This window comes from Ranitomeya imitator, chromosome 1, assembly GCF_032444005.1.
Source record: "Ranitomeya imitator isolate aRanImi1 chromosome 1, aRanImi1.pri, whole genome shotgun sequence".
Lineage (NCBI taxonomy): Eukaryota > Metazoa > Chordata > Amphibia > Anura > Dendrobatidae > Ranitomeya > Ranitomeya imitator.
Genome location: NC_091282.1, coordinates 156,874,123 through 156,896,129, shown reverse-complemented (window position 1 = coordinate 156,896,129; position 22,007 = coordinate 156,874,123). Strand labels below are relative to the sequence as shown.

At 43.1% G+C, this 22,007-nt stretch overlaps 1 protein-coding gene across 3 annotated transcripts in view; it reads left to right on the top strand.

Annotated features, from left to right (window-relative positions):
• MCTP1 (multiple C2 and transmembrane domain containing 1) overlaps positions 1 to 22,007 on the top strand; it is a 1,531,547-nt gene that overhangs the window by 615,689 nt on the left and 893,851 nt on the right. For all 3 annotated transcript variants that reach the window (XM_069751887.1, XM_069751881.1, XM_069751897.1), the window contains exon 10: positions 6,816 to 7,002. In XM_069751887.1, the coding sequence (XP_069607988.1) occupies positions 6,816 to 7,002 (187 nt within the window). The remainder of the gene's footprint in view (positions 1 to 6,815; positions 7,003 to 22,007) is intronic.

The window sequence follows — 22,007 nt, the reverse complement described above, 5'->3', positions numbered from 1 at the left end:
GGTCACAGGACCATCCACCTGCATGGAGAATACAGGGGAATCGTGACAGTATACACATCACACACATATGGTCACAGGACCACCCGCCTGCATGGAGAATACAGAAGAATCGTGACAGTATACACATCACACACATATGGTCACAGGACCACCCACCTGCATGGAGAATACAGAAGAATCGTGACAGTATACACATCACACATATGGTCACAGGACCACCTACCTACATGGAGAATACAGGGGAATCTTGACAGTATACACATCACACACATATGGACACAGGAACACCCACCTGCATGGAGAATACAGAAGAATCGTGACATTATACTCATTACATACATATTATAGTCACAGGACCACCCACCTGCACAGAGAATACAGAGGAATCGTGACAGTATACACGTCACATACATATGGTCACAGGACCACCCTGCATGGAGAATACAGGGGAATCGTGACATTATACTCATCACATACATATAATCACAGGACCACCCACTTGCATGTAGAATACAGGGGAATCGTGACATTATACTTATCACATACATATGGTCACAGGACCACCACCTGCATGGAGAATACAGGAGAATTGTGACATTATACTCATCACATACATACAGTGGGGCAAAAAAGTATTTAGTCAGTCAGCAATAGTGCAAGTTCCACCACTTAAAAAGATGAGAGGCGTCTGTAATTTACATCATAGGTAGACCTCAACTATGGGAGACAAACTGAGAAAAAAAAATCCAGAAAATCACATTGTCTGTTTTTTTAACATTTTTTTTGCATATTATGGTGGAAAATAAGTATTTGGTCAGAAACAAAAATTCATCTCAATACTTTGTAATATATCCTTTGTTGGCAATGACAGAGGTCAAACGTTTTCTGTAAGTCTTCACAAGGTTGCCACACACTGTTGTTGGTATGTTGGCCCATTCCTACATGCAGATCTCCTCTAGAGCAGTGATGTTTTTGGCTTTTCGCTTGGCAACACGGACTTTCAACTCCCTCCAAAGGTTTTCTATAGGGTTGAGATCTGGAGACTGGCTAGGCCACTCCAGGACCTTGAAATGCGTCTTACGAAGCCACTCCTTCGTTGCCCTGGCGGTGTGCTTTGGATCATTGTCATGTTGAAAGACCCAGCCACGTTTCATCTTCAATGCCCTTGCTGATGGAAGGAGGTTTGCACTCAAAATCTCACGATACATGGCCCCATTCATTCTTTCATGTACCCGGATCAGTCGTCCTGGCCCCTTTACAGAGAAACAGCCCCAGAGCATGATGTTTCCACCACCATGCTTTACAGTAGGTATGGTGTTTGATGGATGCAACTCAGTATTCTTTTTCCTCCAAACACGACAAGTTGTGTTTCTACCAAACAGTTCCAGTTTGGTTTCATCAGACCATAGGACATTCTCCCAAAACTCCTCTGGATCATCCAAATGCTCTCTAGCAAACTTCAGATGGGCCTGGACATGTACTGGCTTAAGCAGTGGGACACGTCTGGCACTGCAGGATCTGAGTCCATGGTGGCATAGTGTGTTACTTATGGTAGGCCTTGTTACATTGGTCCCAGCTCTCTGCAGTTCATTCACTAGGTCCCCCCGCGTGGTTCTGGGATTTTTGCTCAACGTTCTTGTAATCATTCTGACCCCACGAGGTGGGATTTTGCGTGGAGCCCCAGATCGAGGGAGATTATCAGTGGTCTTGTATGTCTTCCATTTTCTAATTATTGCTCCCACTGTTGATTTCTTCACTCCAAGCTGGTTGGCTATTGCAGATTCAGTCTTCCCAGCCTGGTGCAGGGCTACAATTTTGTTTCTGGTGTCCTTTGACAGCTCTTTGGTCTTCACCATAGTGGAGTTTGGAGTCAGACTGTTTGAGGGTGTGCACAGGTGTCTTTTTATACTGATAACAAGTTTAAACAGGTGCCATTACTACAGGTAATGAGTGGAGGAAAGAGGAGACTCGTAAAGAAGAAGTTAGTGATGTGAGAGCCAGAAATCTTGATTGTTTGTTTCTGACCAAATACTTATTTTCCACCATAATATGCAAATAAAATGTTAAAAAAACAGACAATGTGATTTTCTGGATTTTTTTTTCTCAGTTTGTCTCCCATAGTTGAGGTCTACCTATGCTGTAAATTACAGACGCCTCTCATCTTTTTAAGTGGTGGAACTTGCACTATTGCTGACTGACTAAATACTTTTTTGCCCCACTGTATAGTCACAGGACCACCCAACTGTATGGAGAATACAGGGGAATCATGACATTATACTCATCACATGCTTCTGATCACAGGATCGCCCACCTGCTCAGAGAATACAGTGGAATCGTGACAGTATGCACGTTGCACACTTTTCATTTCAGCCCATACAGTCCCTGGTCTGGGAGCCACGGAATACTAACTTGGTCACTGGATCAGTTTCAGAAGCCTACAAACCTCTTTCTCCTGCCTGCTGGCATCCTAGGAACCTATTCTAATTAGTAGGATTAGTGCGACATCTTGGATGTGATGTGACACACGCATGATGTCAAGCTGGGTCTACTAATCAGAAGACATGTCTGGTTCTCTGGCGGGCTGGAGCAGACTCGCAGGACTCTGGTCCAGCAGCCGTGGAACACGAGCTTGGCCACTGCACCAGTTTCCTGTGAATCGTTTTGCTCAACTCTTACCAGCGTGTATCAGTTTTATTATATGATTTATGTCCAAGAAATAACTATCTTTATATCATGCTCTACTTGTGCAAATAAAGGGTATGGCGTGTCTGTGTCTATACAATATAGCATGGCCGCGCGCACACGACTTATGCACATAACCCGCTGCTCTGCTCTCTACACTTCTGTGCAGGTGCAGAATAGTAGTTGCATCCAGCACATGCGCAGATCCAGGAGACATTCCTGCCTGTATTCTGTCATGTGCTGAGCCCGTGGAGTACCTGCTCAGCAGTGAGCACAGTCTGGGACAGCCAAGAAAGCAGACTTGGGGATAAATCACATGGCCCCTTCCATTTTGCATTGTTTGGACATGGAGACTGCCTGTATCCAATGCTCACACAGTATATATATGTGTTAGTATCTGGATCATCTACTATATAATTGTCTAAGGGTCACTTCCGTCTGTCCAGGATATTCATTGGTCACGGCCTCTGTCTGTGATGGAAATCCAAGTCGCGGATTGGTCTCGCCAGCTGCCTGTCATGGCTGCCACGACCAATCAGCGACGACCACAGTCCGATTAGTCCCTCCCTACTCCCCTGCAGTTAGTGCCCGGCGCCCGCTCCATACTCCCCGCAATCAGTGCCCTGTGCCCGCTCCATACTCCCCGCAGTCAGTGCCCGGCGCCCGCTCCATACTCCCCGCAGTCAGAGCCCGGCGTCCACTCCATACTCCCCGCAGTCAGCACCCGCTCTATACTCCCCTCCGGTCACCGCTCACACAGGGTTAATGCCATCGGTAACGGACCGCGTTATGCCACGGGTAACTCACTCCGTTACCGCTGCTATTAACCGTGTGTGACCAAGTTTTTACTATTGATGCTGCCTATGCAGCATCAATAGTAAAAAGATTTAATGTTAAAAATAATAAAAAAAACAAAAAACCTGCTATTCTCACCTTCGGTAGTCCGATGATGCGCTCGTGCCTGCCGCCAGCTTCCTGTCCCAGAGATGCATTGCAAAATTACCCAGAAGACTTAGCGGTCTAGTGAGACCGCTTAGTGATCTGGGTAATTTCGCAATGCATCCTGGGAACGCAAGATGGCGGCAACCGCGCGCATCGCCAGAGGTTCGCTGGATCTACGCTGGATCCTGCCGGGTGAGTATATAACTATTTTTTATTTTAATTATTTTTTTTAACAGGGATATGGTGCCCACACTGCTAAATACTGCGTGGGCTGTGTTAGATACCGCGTGGCTGCTATATACTACCTGGCCAGTGTTAAATACTATGTGGGCTGTGTTCTATACTGTGTGGGCTGTGCTATATATTACGTGGCCAGTGTTATATACTGCGTGGGCTGCGTTATATACTACATGGCTGCTATATACTACGTGGGCAGTGTTATATACTATGTGGCTGTGTTCTATACTGCGTGCTATATACTACGTGGCCACTATTAGATACTATGTGGGCTGTGCTATATATTACGTGGGCTGTGTTATATATTACGTGGCCAGTGTTACATACTATGTGGGCTGTGTTATATACTGCGTGGCTGCTATATAATGCGTGGCTGCTATAGACTGTGTGGGCTGTGTTGTATACTACGTGGGCTGTGTTATTTACTGCGTGGCCTATATTAACGCATCGGGTATTCTACAATATGTATGTATGTATATAGCAGCCACATGGTATATACCACAGGCCACGTAGTACTCCTATATACTACGTGGCCTGTGCTATATACTATGTGGCTGCTATATACTGTACATACATATTCTAGAATACCCGATGCGTTAGAATCGGGCCACCATCTAGTATACATATATGTGGGCAGGCAAGACATTTATTTGCACTCTGGGGGTATGATATAAAGTCGCTTTGTACATTACAGTATATTGTCTTTTTAGATTTTTTCTATAAAATGTCCAACCCGTTCATATGCTTATGAAGAGCTTTTGCCACTTATGATTTCCAAAAGGGAGATTTACAAAAATACTAAATTACTATATTGCCACCTTGGACCTGGTTCATTGTGAATAAATGTACAGTATATATGATGAAAAAAAAATCACAAACTAAGGCTTCATTGACTGATCTGTTTGTATCTCATCCATGAAGAAACAATGGGACTAACTTCCACCAATGATGAGGTTTAACAATGATAAATGTAAGGTTATACACATGGGAAGAGGGAATCAATATCACCATTACACACTGAACGGGAAACCACTGGGTAAATCTGACAGGGAGAAGGACTTGGGGATCCTAGTTAATGATAAACTTACCTGGAGCAGCCAGTGCCAGGCAGCAGCTGCCAAGGCAAACAGGATCATGGGGTGCATTAAAAGAGGTCTGGATACACATGATGAGAGCATTATACTGCCTCTGTACAAATCCCTAGTTAGACCGCACATGGAGTACTGTGTCCAGTTTTGGGCACCGGTGCTCAGGAAGGATATAATGGAACTAGAGAGAGTACAAAGGAGGGCAACAAAATTAATAAAGGGGATGGGAGAACTACAATACCCAGATAGATTAGCGAAATTAGGATTATTTAGTCTAGAAAAAAGACGACTGAGGGGCGATCTAATAACCATGTATAAGTATATAAGGGGACAATACAAATATCTCGCTGAGGATCTGTTTATACCAAGGAAGGTGACGGGCACAAGGGGGCATTCTTTGCGTCTGGAGGAGAGAAGGTTTTTCCACCAACATAGAAGAGGATTCTTTACTGTTAGGGCAGTGAGAATCTGGAATTGCTTGCCTGAGGAGGTGGTGATGGCGAACTCAGTCGAGGGGTTCAAGAGAGGCCTGGATGTCTTCCTGGAGCAGAACAATATTGTATCATACAATTATTAGGTTCTGTAGAAGGACGTAGATCTGGGTATTTATTATGATGGAATATAGGCTGAACTGGATGGACAAATGTCTTTTTTCGGCCTTACTAACTATGTTACTATGTTACTATGTTACCAGTGTCCTGGATCAGATTTTTTTCAGTGATTAGTCGGGGTGTCCATTTTTACTATCAGTATGGTATTTTTCTGATATTATAAAACTTAAAAAAAAAACAAAAAAACAAAGCTTCCTCTCCTACCCATTATACGATAAAAAACCAGACAGCACTCAGCACATCGGATGGCATTGGGTATGCTGTCTTATTTTATTAAAGCTAACCCATTGATTTCAATGGATATGTGATATATGGCTTGGATCAAAAATGGAAGTTTCCTTTCTTTATTTTGGAACAATTAGTCTACAAAACTAAGTTGTGAGAACATGGGTGCATTTAATATCAGTTACGTCCACGATGAATATGGATAGGACGGTTAAGTCAAAAACAGACGTCTAAATGATGCCTAACATATAAAGTAGTCCACATATCACAAATGAATGTATATTACTGTAGGGACTGATTTTATATCATTTCTATTTTATTGTTTTTTTATATGAGCAACAAGAACAAAACAAATTAAAGTTATTACAAGTAGCATTTTTCCCCCTAATGCAGAAAAATACCTTTATGCAGAAATTTGTAATTTGACTCGGCTCAATCCGTTGAACATGTGAAGTTAGGAGTCATGTTATAGTTTTCGGCATCGATAGATGTTGCTCCATTGTGGTGTGCGTCATGCTTGGAAATGCTACATCTGTGCAATGATAGTAGCGGTGCTTGTCCACAGTGATAACATGTCACGCAGCGGATTTACAAGTGTGGCGATCAGAGTCGTTGCGTTATTTATCTACCGGATTTACCGCGGTTTATTATATAGCATTCATTGTGCGCCCAACGTACAGAATGGCCCTATTGAATTTTTTTCAATACTGTAAGAAAAGATCCATCATCTTTGTATAGTTCAGAAGTGGGGAAGAGCTGTGCGGTATTTTTCTTACATTCTGAAATGAAAGGGCTTTTCAATTTCTGTCCGTGTACATGGTTGGCTGAGCTGTACTGCGATGAGCCTTCCCTGGTATTGTATGTGAATTATACTTTAAAGACTAAGGGTAGAGAGCCTGGAAATATGCATCTTATTCCCCGTCTCAGAGTGTGATCTTTCCTCTTCTCGGATGTCTCCACATTACGTTAGGCCCTGTTTATTTCACTTGGTGCAGAGAGCCACTTGCTTATTCCACACATTTGTTTCCAGGTGCCAGATTGACCTGTCGGCCTTCAGCAAAGAACAAACTCACAAACTGAAGCTGAATCTGGAAGAAGGGGAAGGTTGTCTGGTTCTTCTAGTGACTCTGACAGCCTCGGCTGCCATCAGTGTCTCCGACCTTTCTGTCAGCTGCTTGGAGGATCAAAAAGAGCGTAAGGAAATTCTGCGGAGATATGTACGTAATACCAATTAGCTGTCTATCAAATCGTGTTTTACTGGCTTGCAAACCCTGATTGGAAACAATATAATATATAGCTATGTAGAAATATATAGACTCATAATGAATACACAAATTTTTAGCAATTAATATTAAAATAATGTGTGATTTTTTTCTCTTAGGAAAATTGTATAGTTTTAACTGGTAAAAGGTATAGTTCAGTTTAAATCATGTATGATAGATTGTTTATTACAATTAAAATTGCATTGAAAGTGATCCTCAAGGGAGTGGCATGTCACAGAAGATGGCCAATATGTGTAATACAATGTATATCGCGGAACAAGAAATGGTCATATGTCACAGAAACCCTGCACAGGATCTACTCAAAAAGGTAGGTGGCATTTTAGAGAGGGTTAACTATTTAGTAAATGTCAGAATAAACTAAAAAAATATGTACATGCACATTGCATAAACGCATAAACATCTACATGTACAGTGCATATATATTACATATTTATATCATATTTATGTTTAGTGCTGTGTATATTAGATGTGGCAGATATTAAATTTGCAATCTACTGTTCGTATAACAAAAAAAAATTAACAATTGCTACGTGTATGCATGAATGGTATACACACACAAACATATACATGTATGTATATATATATTATTTATTATATATGGTATATTATATTATATATATATATATACACACACACTGTATATATTAACACACATGCATACATACTACATATATATGTAGTTTTTAAAGCACATATATACATTTAATAAATGTCCTATTTGTGTCTAAATGGACATTATTAATAAACCTACTGTGCAGTTACATATTATTTGAAAAAACGTTCATAAAGTTAAAAAAAAAAAAAAAAAAAAGCAATATCCATCTTCACAATGCATTTTATGGACTACTAAATTTGAAAAATAAAAAAAAATCCAGATTTTCTGTAGCTAATATTCTCCTGGCTCCATACTATTCGGCGGCCTAGTGTCGTCCGGCGTACAGGGAGCAGCCGCCGGCAGTTCTACGTGTAGGACAGAGAGTGGAGCTCTAATACCAGAGTATGGATTTGGTGGCTATCACTGGAAAGGTTGTAGGAGAGAGGAGAAATAGCTATTTCCACTTAATATCACAAAGCTTTCATTGTACAATAGTGCAGGTGTTTAGAAGGCTTCTCTAGACACTCGGCCATTAAACCAAACTCTGCCTAACAAAGAGACGCTTAATTTTTCCTCTAGATTATAAAATATTCCTGCTCCCTGACTAGAGCCCTTTCAATAACTGAATTTAATAAAGATGTACCTTATCGGGCAGTGCAGATAACATGAAGTGCTGGTACTAATGCCGCGCAATATTCTTCAAACAGATTAGCTGGATGTTCGCCTCGGTAAATGTATTCAGGCTATCTGCAGTGAATCAGCTGCCGGCTAATGCTTGTACAACTCATACACCCATAGCGTTATCATAAACACGCTGAAATAGAGGTGACTTAGCACCGCCAAACAAAACCTTTCATTCAAGGAAACTAATAGAGACTAAAGTCGGTGTATTTAGCTACTCGAGGCGGATGTATTATAACAGCAATCATGCAGCTTTTAGTGCCCCTACCGCCTCCCATATCAGAGCCTGTGGGATAGCCCGCAGTGTCATGGGATTTAGGCTACGAGTCCGCACCTTGGGTTATCATGGAAACCTCCTGTAGTTTTTTTTGTTTTTAATTTAATCTTAAATGTAGCCATTTTTCCTGGTAATGGTCCAGTTTATGCACATCGTCCGTAAACCACTTATTGTCCTTGTTGCAAAATGCTGTAAAAGGAAATTAATGAACACATCTATATATATAATTGTCTAAGGGTTTTTCCGTCTGTCTGTCTGTCTTTCTGTCTGTCTGTCTGTCCTGGAGATCCCGCGTCTCTGATTGGTCGAGGCCGCCAGGCCTCGACCAATCAGCAACGGGCACAGCGACGATGATGCCATAAAGGACGTAGAAATCCCACGTTTCTGATTCAGCGATGGGCACAGTATCGACGTAGATGTCATAATGGTTGCCATGGCAACGATGATGTCATAAAGGTTGCCTCGACCAATCAGCGATGGGCACAGTCTGCCGCGAATTCAGGAATCATCATTGTCCATATACTACGGGGACATGCATATTCTAGAATACCCGATGCGTTAGAATCGGGCCACAATCTAGTTCTTAATAAATAGTATGTCCAGTGGTTGCCACGTGTACACGGTATGTTGCCTCCAGGTGACGGTGTGTTCTCCTCTACAAGCAATATCTCCAGAGGAGAATGATTCTGTACTAGTAAGAGTCTAACATAGTTTCTAAAGATCCAAAAAAAATACATATCAGCTCTCCTGAGGTATATTGTAGTCCTGGGATCTTTCAGTGAGATAGGGATGCACGTAAGGCAAATATCCCACCTTTAGGATTGGTGTGACACAAGAACAATAGGAAAAATGCTGCAATCTCAAAGGAAAAAAATATTATGTTTTAAAACGTTACATTCAATGAAACTAGATTAAAAACCAAAGTTAAGGGAAATAGGAAAAAGGTATATAAAAAATTCTAAAAAGGATGACGCGTTTTGAACAAGCATGGTTCTTACTTATATCCTACCAAGGATAGTCAATCCATTGCTGTCCTGTCTGTATACTCTCTTTTGCATCCTCCTCTACCCAGGAGATGTGGTATGATCAGACCATGTCCCTGTATTCCAAAATTTATTGAGTAAAATGTACTTTCTTCACGGGACAACCCCTCATGCCTAAATTCCCATGATGAGTTTTTGACTCTGCGTATTTTCACTGAACAGAACAGCATGTTACTGTTCCAGTAAATTGGATGAGATTTATAGAAATCTCACGCCCACTGTGGTTTTGTTGTGAATTCCGCTCTTGGGCTCCCTCCGGTGGTTGTAAGTGGCACTTTTGTGAGTTCTGCTCTTGGGCTCCCTCTTGTGGTTTCTGGTGGTGTGACTGCTCCTTGGAGTTAGCTGTCTTCAGCTGCTTCCACTGATCGTCTCTGCTCTGCTATTTATGTCTGCTCTGTCCTTCTGCTGGTGCCACTTGTAAATGGTTCCTGGTTGGATTCACATCTCTTTGGATTTCCCTGTTATCCTGACCAGTTCAGATAAGCTAAGTTTTTGCTTGCTCTTTTCTGTTCACAGATTGTGGACTTTTCCGTTCTGTGTTTTCTATGTTTATCCAGCGTTATCAGTATGAATTAATTCTGTCTTGCTGGAAGCTCTGGGAAGCAGATTTACCCTCCACACCTTTAGTCAGGTGTGGAGATTTTTAGTAAACTCTGCGTGGATTTTTGTAGAGTTTTAATACTGACCGCACAGTATCCTTTCCTGTCCTATCTATCAAGCTAGACTGGCCTCCTATGCTAAAATCTGATTTCATTTCTGCGTATGTTATTTTCCCCTCCTCTCACCATCAATATTTGTGGGGGGCTATCTTTCCTTTGGGGATTTTCTCTGAGGCAAGATAGGTTTCCTGTTTCCATCTTTAGGGGAAGTTAGATCTTAGGCTGTGCCGAGGGGTCTAGGGAGCGTCAGGTACCCCCCACGGCTATTTTTAGTTGCGCTGCTAGGTTCAGGGTTTGCGGTCAGTACAGATACCACCTCCTTCAGAGCTTGTCTCATGTTGTTCCTAAACCACCAGATCATAACAGGTTTTTTTGGAGAGCATGAACTAACCTGCAGTGCATTTTTTTAATTCTGCAACATGACAATTTATCTTGTGGCTATGCTGAGTTTTATGTGCAGATTTTCCCCATAGAATTGTATTAGTGGCGGAAAATCTGCAGGTAAAAATCACATGTACCATCAAATACAAGATAGTATCAAAACACAGCAACTTTATTTAAACCATGATATACCAAAAAGAGGCAAAAACCACAAATGTGATAAAAGCGCATGTAAAAAACGCACTAGAAATGCAATGAAAAAAAATGCCAGTAACCTAATTTAACTAATAGGTGTGGAAATGCTGCAGAAAATCTGCAACATCAAAAACTCACCAAATACTGATCATTAGTGATGGGCAAACCCATGGATATTTGGGCCGAACAGTTTAAAAAAAGTTTGGGTACCAGAACAGTACTCAAACCCGGATCCCATTCACATGAATGGGGGGTCCGAACATCCATTGTTTGCCAACGCTTAAAAAAAGGTTTGGGTACCAGAACAGTACCCAAACCCGGATCCCATTCACATGAATGGGGGGTCCGAACATCCATTGTTTGCCACGCTGTCATCTGCATGTCAGCGCCTTAAACACTGCCTCTGATCAGCGGTAGCCTACGCCTGCTGCCGTTAATAACAGCGAGAACAGGCCCCGGCTGATGGGAGTATTCATCAGCTGGCACCTGCACTATGAATAAAAAAAAACATGGGTTCTTCTGTGTTTTTCAAAACCAGCATGGCAAAACTGCCAGCTGCGGGTTAAAGCCTCACCTGGCTGTTTATCTAGAATAGAGGGGTCACCCCTCATTTTTGACAAGCAGCCAAGCTAAAGCAAACAGCTGGGGGCTGGTATTCTCAGGCTGCTAAGGGGCCATGGATTTTCCCCCCCAGCCTAAAAATAGCAGCCCGCAGTCACCTAAAAAGGCACATCTATTAAATGTACCAATTCTGGCGGTTTGTCTGCCTCTTCCCACTTACCCTTTGGTGGTGGCAAGTGGGGTAATATTTTGTGGGGTTGATGTCACCTTTGCATTGTCCGGTGACATCAAGCCCACTGGTTATGGAGTAATGGAGAGGCATCTATAGGACTCCTATCCATTACTAACCCCATAGACATATTGTAAATAAACTTACAGCCAGAATAAAGTCCTTTATATAAAATAAAAAGACACACTATTTTACTTTATTTAAAAATAAGAAACACACTTATACTCACCCATTCCATTTAAGCCCTGGGCTCCTGTTAGAAAAAGCATAAATAAAAAACAAACCCTATTCCTCACCTATTCCATGTCTACAATAAATGGTTTTCAACCTAGACGGTGCCAAGATGCAGCATCAGTGACTAGCGAGGTTTTCGCAGGTCAATGAGGCTGCGTTCCCAGCCAGGTCTATGAACTGCGGTGACCTCAGTGATATCACGGCTTGCATCCTGGGAAAAAGTCTCACAGTGCAGCGCTGAGCTCAGAGAGTTAATTGTAGCTCACCTTGAGAAATTTTGCACGGTGAACTGCGCTGAACTCACTGAGCGCAGTGCTGCACCGTGAGACTTTTTCACCCTCTCTCACATCACCGCTAGTCACTGACGTTGCGCAGCAGCTCATCCTCTCATGGTTTTCAGCCTGGATGGTCGCATTTGGCACCGTTCAGGTTGAAAACCAATTATCACCGATATGAATTTTGGCCTGGGACAGTATGTCGGAGAGGTGAGGGATACTGTTGTTTTTTTGTTTTTTTTCAGGGGACCTGGGCTTCAGGTGAGTATAACTGTGTTTGTTATTTTTAAATACATTTGTAAAATAAAGTGTGTTTTTATTTCAAATAAAGTACTATATTCTTTGTGTTTTTTACTGACCATGACCATATGGTTATGGGGATAGTAATAGAAAGGCATCTTGCAGACCCCTCTCCATTACTAACTGCTCGTAATAATGTCACCTGAAAATACAAAGATGACATCAACCCCACAAATATGAACCCCACTCGCCATCCACACAGGGCAAATGAGAAGAGCCGGCAAAGTGCCATAATCGGCATATCTTATAGATTAATCTCTTCTGGGGAGGCTGCAGGCTGCTATTTTTAGGCTGGTGGGCTATACCCATGTCCCCATACCAGCCTGAGAATACCAGCCCCCTAATTTGGCTGGTTGTCAAAAATGGGGTCCATGCAGTTTTTTTTAATTTATTTAAATAATAATAAAAAAAAGGCATGGGGACCCCTCTATTCTTGATAACCAGCCATGCTAAATCTGACAACTAAGGGTTGCAACCCTCAGCTGTCAGTTTTGACATGCTGGTTAACAAAAAAAATCAAATGGAATTCACACTGCGTTTACATTTATTTATTTATAGCACTGACGCCAGCTGATGAATACTCCCACCAGTCGCACCTGCTCCCGCTGTTATTAGCGGCAGCAGGTGTAGGCTGATGAGAGTAGTACTCTGCCTTTGTGACCGGAGGTAATTTTTTTATAATTTCATTTTATTAAATTTTTCAAAATAATATTACAGAAAAGAGAAAGTCTAAATTCTTCAATTCAAGAACATATTTCTTAAGATAGCAAAAATGTATGCAATTTCATTGAGAGTTGTAGTTTTAAAAATTCGGTCACTTATGGGGAGTGAGGGGGTTTCTGCTGATCTGGCATGTCACAGGCACTGCCAACGTGACATGGCATCCTCAACCATTCCAGCAAAATCTGAACTCCAATATTGCGCACCTTCCCTTCTGAGCTTTCCACTGTGCCTCAAATGTTGTTTTCAACCATATACAGTATAAGGTATTGGCATATTCAGGAGAAATTGCATAACAAATTGTACTCTCCATTTTATCCCATAATCCGTTTTGAAAATTAAACTTGGGGCCAAAGCAACATTTTAGTGGAAAAATTCTAAATTTTCATTTACTCAGTCCAATGTTGTATGATTTTGTGAATCGACTGTATGTTAAAAATGCTGACTGCACCCCTAGATGAATTCCTCAAAAGGTGTAGTTTCCAAATTGGGGTCACTTATAGGGGTGTCTACCATTTTAACATGTCAGGGGCTCTTTAAATGTGCCATGACATTGGTAATCTATTCCAGCCAAAATTGCTTCCAGAATTCAATTGGCACTCCTTCCCTTCTGAGCCCTGCTGTGTGCCCAAACAGTAGCTTTTCACCCTACATATGGTATCGGTGTACCCAGAAGATATCGCACAACATATCTTCTGGTCCATTTTCACCTGTTACCCTTGTGAAAAGAAGAATTCTGGGGCTAAAACAACATTTTTGTGGGAAAAATGCATTTTTCATGACTCAACATTATAAAATTCGGTGAAGCACCTGTGAGTTCAAGGTGCTAACCACACCTCTAGATAAGTTCTTTTAGTGGTGTAGTTTTCCAAAATGGGGTCACTTTTGGGGGTTTCTACTGTTTAGGCTGGAGTCACACTAGAGAGAAAAAAAAAGCACAGCACTCGGGCCAATGTTAATCTATGGGGCAGCTCCCATCATCAGTTTTTTTCTCGGCCGTATTATACGTGCGAGTCGTATATCGGCCGAGACTCGCCAATGAAAGTCTACGGGTGCGAGAAAAACTCGCACACCACACGGACCATCCGCAGCTAGCGGGGAGCCTGCACAGCCTCAGTGACTACCGCTGATGTCACTGAGTATGCGCCGACTCCCCGCCTGACCGTGGTGAACTGACAGCATGGGAAAATGATGAGAAACTTTCCCACGCTATTGAGTTCATGACCGGGGAGGCTGCGCAGGCAGCTTTTCATTCATTACTCAGTGGTTTACAGTCGGGGCAGTAGCATTAGCACTGCTCCTGGTTGTAAACTATTTAACCCCTTGAGATGGATTGCAGCGTGGGACTTGACTGTACAGTGGACAGGTATGGGATATTGTTGCTTTTTAATTTTTAATTTTTTTCCAGAAGAACGAGGGCTTTGCTTGGATTGAGAGTGCAATAAAGATGGAAAACCTGTGTGTTTAATTATTTCATTAGAAGACTTTATTCTGCATGTGTGTGAATTTTTTAACCCTTTCATATTAGTGGATTAATAATAGATAGGTGTCTTATTGATATCTCTCCGTTACTAAACGGGCTTAATGTTAACTTACAATAGCAAAACATTAACCCCTTATTACCCCATATGCCAATGCTACAGGGCAGTGGGAAGAGAGAGGCTAAGTGCCGGAATAGGCACTTCTTACAGATGCGCCTTTTCTGGGGTGGCTGGGGGCAGGTGTTTTTAGCCGGGGGGGGGGGGGAGGATTCAATAAACATGGTCCCCCTCTAGGCTTTAAACATCTGCCCTCAGTCACTGGCTTTCCCAATCTGGTGGAGAAAATTGTGCAGGAGCCCACACCAGTTTTTTCCGTGATTTAATTCTTTAACACCTACAGCTCCAAAATTTTACACACACACACTCACACACTACCAACATTATTAGTGAGGGACATATATAAATCGGATATATATGCAATTATTTACTGTATATAAACCATGTCTCATATCCTGTCGGGTTAATGATCTAACAAAAGCCGACAAATGAACTACCGGCTATTCTGCTATCTAGCTCTGTATGAAATAATGAAATACAAAGATATATATATATATACTAGATGGTGGCCCGATTCTAACGCATCGGGTATTCTAGAATATGCATGTCCACGTAGTAAATTGCCCAGCCACGTAGTATATTGCCCAGCCACGTACTATATTGCCCAGTCACGTAGTATATTGCCCAGCCACATAGTATATTGCCCAGCCACGTAGTATATTGCCCAGTCACGTAGTATATTGCTCAGTCACGTAGTATATTGCCCAGCGACGTAGTATATTGCCCAGCCACGTAGTATATTGCCCAGCGACGTAGTATATTGCCCAGTCACATAGTATATTGCCCAGTCACGTAGTATATTGCTCAGTCACATAGTATATTGCCCAGCAACGTAGTATATTGCCCAGCGACGTAGTATATTGCCCAGCGACGTAGTATATTGCCCAGTCACGTAGTATATTGCCCAGCCACGTAGTATATTGCCCAGTCACGTAGTATATTGCCCAGTCACGTAGTTTATTGCCCAGTCACGTAGTATGTTGCCCAGTCACATAGTATATTGCCCAGTCACGTAGTATATTGCCCAGTCACATAGTATATTGCCCAGTGACGTAGTATATTGCCCAGCCACATAGTATATAGCAGAGCCACGTAGTATATTGCCCAGCCACGTAGTATATTGCCCAGCCACGTAGTATATAGCAGAGCCACGTAGTACGGTATATTGCCCAGTCACGTAGTATATTGGCCAGCCACATAGTATATAGCAGAGCCACGTAGTATATTGCCCAGGCACGTAGTATATTGCCCAGCACAGAGCCACGTAGTATAGAGACTTAAAAAAAAATAAACATATACTCACCTTCCGAAGGCCCGTTGGAAGTCCTGCTATACTCACCATCCGCCGCCTTTGCCGCTCCTCGCCACGCTCCCGGAACCGCTCCTGTTGTGAATTCTGTGGCCAAGCTCCCTCCTGTGCTCATGAATGGTACTTCGGCTGGTTCTCTCCATGGACCTCTGGTGGGTGTTTCTGAATTTCACAGGTGACGAGGTTAATTCGTTAGCTGCTGCTCTATTTAACTCCACTTAGATCTTTGCTCCATGCCACCTGTCAATGTTCCAGTATTGGTCTAGTTCTCTCCTGGATCGTTCTGGTGACCTGTCTTCCCATCAGAAGCTAAGTTCCAGCTTGTATTTCTTTGGTTTGCTATTTTTCTTTCCAGCTTGCTATTTAATTTTTTGTCTTGCTTGCTGGAAGCTCTGGGACGCAGAGGGAGCGCCTCCGCACTGTGAGTCGGTGCGGAGGGTCTTTCTGCGCCCTCTGCGTGGTCTTTTTGTAGGTTTTTGTGCTGACCGCAAAGTAACCTTTCCTATCCTCAGTCTGTTCAGTAAGTCGGGCCTCACTTTGCTAAATCTATTTCATCTCTGTGTTTGTATTTTCATCTTTACTCACAGTCATTATATGTGGGGGGCTGCCTTTTCCTTTGGGGAATTTCTCTGAGGCAAGGTAGGCTTATTTTTCTATCTTCAGGGCTAGTTAGTTTCTCAGGCTGTGCCGAGTTGCATAGGGAGCGTTAGGCGCAGTCCACGGCTACCTCTAGTGTGGTGTGATAGGATTAGGGATTGCGGTCAGCAGAGTTCCCACGTCTCAGAGCTCGTCCTATGTTTTTGGTAATTGTCAGGTCACTTTGTGTGCTCTGAACTTCAATGTCCATTGTGGTTCTGAATTACCTGTTCATAACACGCTCCATTGCAAGCGGCAGCTTCTGCTGGTCCCAGGGCTGGTGTGAGCAGGACCTATGATGATGTCGCGGTCACATGACCGTGACGTCACGGCAGGTCCTTGTCGCACACCAGCCCTGGGAGCGGAAGCTGCCCAAGAAAAAATTGTGAAAAACCAGCTCACCTATAAGGTATATGTTGTGGGGAAGCCCGGATACCGTGCAGTCATCACGTTGAACGATAGGGCAAACAGAAGAAGAAATCCAGCTTCCAAAAGTATCAAAATTTATTAAAGATAAAATCCAAGGTCCAAAAACATGGTTCACAGGAGAATGAGTAGCAGCAGGCTACGCGTTTCGAACAAGAAGTTTTTTTTTCAAAAAAAGCTTTTTGGAAGCTGGATTTCTTCTTCTGTTTGCCCTAGCGGAAGCTGCCGCTTGCAATGGAGCGGTCCCGGGAGCGTGGCGAGGAGTGGCAAAGGCGGCGGAGGATGAGTATAGCAGTTTTTTTTTTTAATTATTTTTAAAATGACATATTTTTACTATTGATGCTGCATAGGCAGCATCAATAGTAAATAGTTGGGGACACACAGGGTTAATAGCAGCGGTAACGGAGTGCGTTACACCGTGGGCCGTTACCGCTGCCATTAACCCTGTGTGAGCGGTGAGTGGAGGGGATTATGGAGCGGGCGCCGGGCAGTGAGAGCAGGGGAGGGACTAATCGGACTGTGCCCGTCGCTGATTGGTTGCGGCAGCCATGACAGGCAGCTGCCGAGACCAATCAGCGAATGAATAACCGTGACAGAAGGACAGACAGACAGACGGAAGTGACCCATAGACAATTATGTATATATATATATATATATATATATGTGTCTCACTGATATATATATATATGTATATGTATATATATATATATATATAGACTGTATGTATGTTTTCACAAATATTTGAGCCCATGGATCCATTTTGCAAGCCAGTGAGAAAATCTCGCCATACGGATGCCAAATAAATATCACACGGATGCTTGCATGCGAGAAAATCGCATCCTCGCACTGCACACGGATGACATACGGATCACTATTCAGGGAACATTTCTGAGATTCTCGTCCATGTAAAACGGACCGATTTTTTTATACGTTGCGTGTGACTCCAGCCTTAGGAACATCAGGGGCTCTGCAAACACTACGTGGCATCCGCTATCTATTCCAGCCGATTTTGCACTCCAGTTGAAGAGTGCTTCTTCCCTTCCGAGCCCTGCGTCCAAACAGTAGTTTTCAACCACATATGAGGTATCTGCCTACTCAGAAGAAACTGCACAACGAATTGTATGGTCCATATTCTCTTGTTACCCTTTTGAAAATGCTAAATTTAGGGCTAAATCAAAATTTTTGTGGGAAAAGCCAGTGCAGCCCCTAAAGTGTATATATATATATATATATATATATATATACATATATATATATATATATATGTCAGTGAGACACATATATATATTTATATTTAATACAGAGCTAGATAGCATAAAAGCCGGTAATTCAATTGTCACATATGCAATCCGTGTGCAATGCGATTTTAACATGAGCTTTTACATACAGCAGTTCTCTGTCATTTACACATCGTTTTAAAACAAAATATTCTTCAAAACACACACACATATACTGTGTATACATATATATATATATATATATATATATATATATATATTAGATAGATTGATTAAAAGCCGGCAAATGATCAACCGCGTACAGTATAATCACAGAGTGACAGCTTACAATAGAATAGTTAGAATAGATATATACACACAGAATATATATATATATATATATATATATATATACTGTATATATATATATATATATGTATATATATAGATACACTGCTAAAAAAATAAAATAAAGGGAACACTAAAATCCCACATCCTAGATATCACTGAATGAAATATTCCAGTTGCAAATTTTTATTCATTGCATAGTGGAATGTGTTCAGAACAATAAAACATAACAATTATCAACGTAAATCACAACTAATATCCGACGGAGGTCTGGAGTTAGAATGATGCTCAAAATCAAAGTGGAAAATGAAGTTACAGGCTGATCCAACTTCAGTGGAAATGCCTCAAGACAAGAAAATGATGCTCAGTATTGTGTATGGCCTCCACGTGCCTGTATCACCTCCCTACAATGCCTGGGCATGCTCCTGATGAGGACACAGATGGTCTCCTGAGGGATCTCCTTCCAGACCTGGACTAAAGTATCCACCAACTCCTGGACAGTCTGGTGCAACGTGACATTGGTGGATGGTGCGAGACATGATGTCCCAAATGTGTTCAATCGAATTCAGGTCTGGGGAACAGGTGGGCCGGTCTATAGCTTCAATGCCTTCATCTTGCAGGAACTGCTGACACACTCCAGCCACATGAGTTCTGGCACTGTCCTGCATTAGGAGGAACCCAGGGCCAACAGCACCAGCATATGGTCTCACAAGTGGTCTGAGGATCTCATCTCAGTAATGGCAGTCAGGCTACCTCTGGCGAGCATATGGAGGGCTGTGCGGCCCTCCAAAGAAATGCTACCCCACACCATTACTGATCCACTGCCAAACCGGTCATGCTGACCGGTCGGCTCTCTACGGCATCTCCAGACTCTATCACAGTGGCGGATTTGCCAATCCTGGTGTTCTGCTGCAAATGCCAAGTGTACTGCATGGTTTTGGGCTGTGAGCACAACCCCATCTGTGGACTTTGGGCTCTCAGACCATCCTCATGGAGTCGGTTTCTAACCGTTTGTGAAGACACATGCACATTTGTGGCCATTTGTGGCCTGCTGGAGGTCATTTTGCAAGGCTCTGGCAGTGCTCCTCCTGTTCCTCCTTGCACAAAGGGTGAAGTAGTAGTCCTGCTGCTGGGTTTTTGCCCTCGTACGACCCCCTCCACGTCTCCTGTTGTACTGGCCTGTCTCCTGGTAGGGCCCCCAGCCTCTGGACACTATGCTGACAGACACAGCAAACCTTCTTGCCCCAGCTCTCATTGATGTGCCATCCTGGATGACCTGCACTACCTGAGCTACTTGTGTGGGTTGTAGAGTCCGTCTCATGCTACCACGAGTGTGAAAGCACAACCAACATTCAAAAGTGACCAAAACATCAGCCAGAAAGCATTGGTCCTGGAATGTGGTCTGTGGTTCCCACCGGTAAAACCACTCCTTTATTGAGTGTGTCTTGATAATTGCCAATAATTTCCATCTGTTGTCTATTCCATTTGCACAACAGCATGTGAAATTGATTGTCAATCAGTGTTTCTTCCTAAGTGGACAGTTTGAAGTCACAGAAGTTTGATTTACTTGGAGTTATATTCTGTTGTTTAAGTGTTCCCTTTATTTTTTTGAGCAGTGTCCAGAGGCGGGAGGAGCTACCAGGAAACAGGCCTGTACACCAGGAAATTTAGAGGGGGCCATAGGAGGGCAACAACCCAGCCACAGAAGTTCTACCTCAGCAGGAAGGAGAAACAGGAGGAGCACTGCCAGAGCCCTGCAAAATTACCTCCAGGAGGCCACAAATGTGCATGTGTCTGCACAAACTGCTTGGCATTTGCCACAGAACATCAAGATTGGCAAATTCGCCACTGGGGTCCTGTGCTCTTCACAGATGAAAGGTGGTTCACACTGAGCACATGTGACAGAAGTGACAGAGTCTGGAGACGCTGTAGAGAGCGATCTGCTGCCTGCAGCATCCTTCAACATGACCGGTTTGGCAGTGGGTCAGTAATGGTGTGGGGTGGTATTTCTTTGGAGGGCCGTACAGCTCTCCATGTGCTCGCCAGAGGTAGCCTGACTGCCATTAGGTACCGAGATGAGATCCTCAGACCCCTTGTGACACCGTATGCTGGTGCGGTTGGCCCTGGGTTCCTCCTAATGCAGGACAAAGCCAGACCTCATGTGGCTGGAGTGTGTCAGCAGTTCCTTCAAGATGAAGGCATTGAAGCTATGGAGTGGCCCGTCCTTTCCCCAGACCTGAATCCGATTGAACACATCTGTGACATCATGTCTCTCACCATCCACCAACGTCACATTGCACCACAGACTGTCCAGGAGTTGGTGGATGCTTTAGTCCAGATCTGGGAGGAGATCCCTCAGGAGACCATCCGCCGCCTCATCAGGAGCATGCCCAGGCATTGTAAGGAGGTCATACAGGCACGTGGAGGCCACACAAACTACTGAGCATCATTTCCTTGCCTTGAGGCATTTCCACTGAAGTTGGATCAGCCTGTAACCTCATTTTCCACTTTGATTTTGAGCATCATGCCAACTCCAGACCTCCGTCGGATATTAGTTGTGATTTACGTTGATAATTGTTATGTTTTATTGTTCTGAAAACATTCCACTATGCAATGAATAAAAATTTACAACGGGAATATTTCATTCAGTGATATCTAGGATGAGGGGTTTTAGTGTTCCCTGTTATGGACCTGGTGGTTAGGAGCACCCGGAACGACCTGATGGTTAAACTCACACAGGACAAGCTCTGGGAAGTGGGAGCTCTGCTGACCGCAACCCCTAATCCTATCACACAACTAGAAATAGCCGTGGAGCGTACCTAACACGACCTAGACGCCTCTTCACAGCCTAAGAGGTAACTAGCCCTAAAGATAGAAAATAAAGCCTACCTTGCCTCAGAGAAATTCCCCAAAGGAAAAGGCAGCCCCCCACATATATTGACTGTGAGTCAAGATGAAAGTCACAAACAGAAATGAAACAGGTTTCAGCAAAGGGAGGCCCGACTTACTAAACAGACTGAGGATAGGAAAGGTATCTTTGCGGTCAGCACAAAAAACTACAAAAGACCACGCAGAGTGTGCAAAAAGACCTCCGCACCGACTCACGGTGCGGAGGTGCCATTCTGCATCCCAGAGCTTCCAGCTAGCAAGGCAAAATCATGAAAGCCAACTGGACAAGGAAACAATGAACAAATAATTAACTAGCAGGGACTTAGCTTCTGCTGGAGTAGACAGGTCACCAGAAAGATCCAAGAG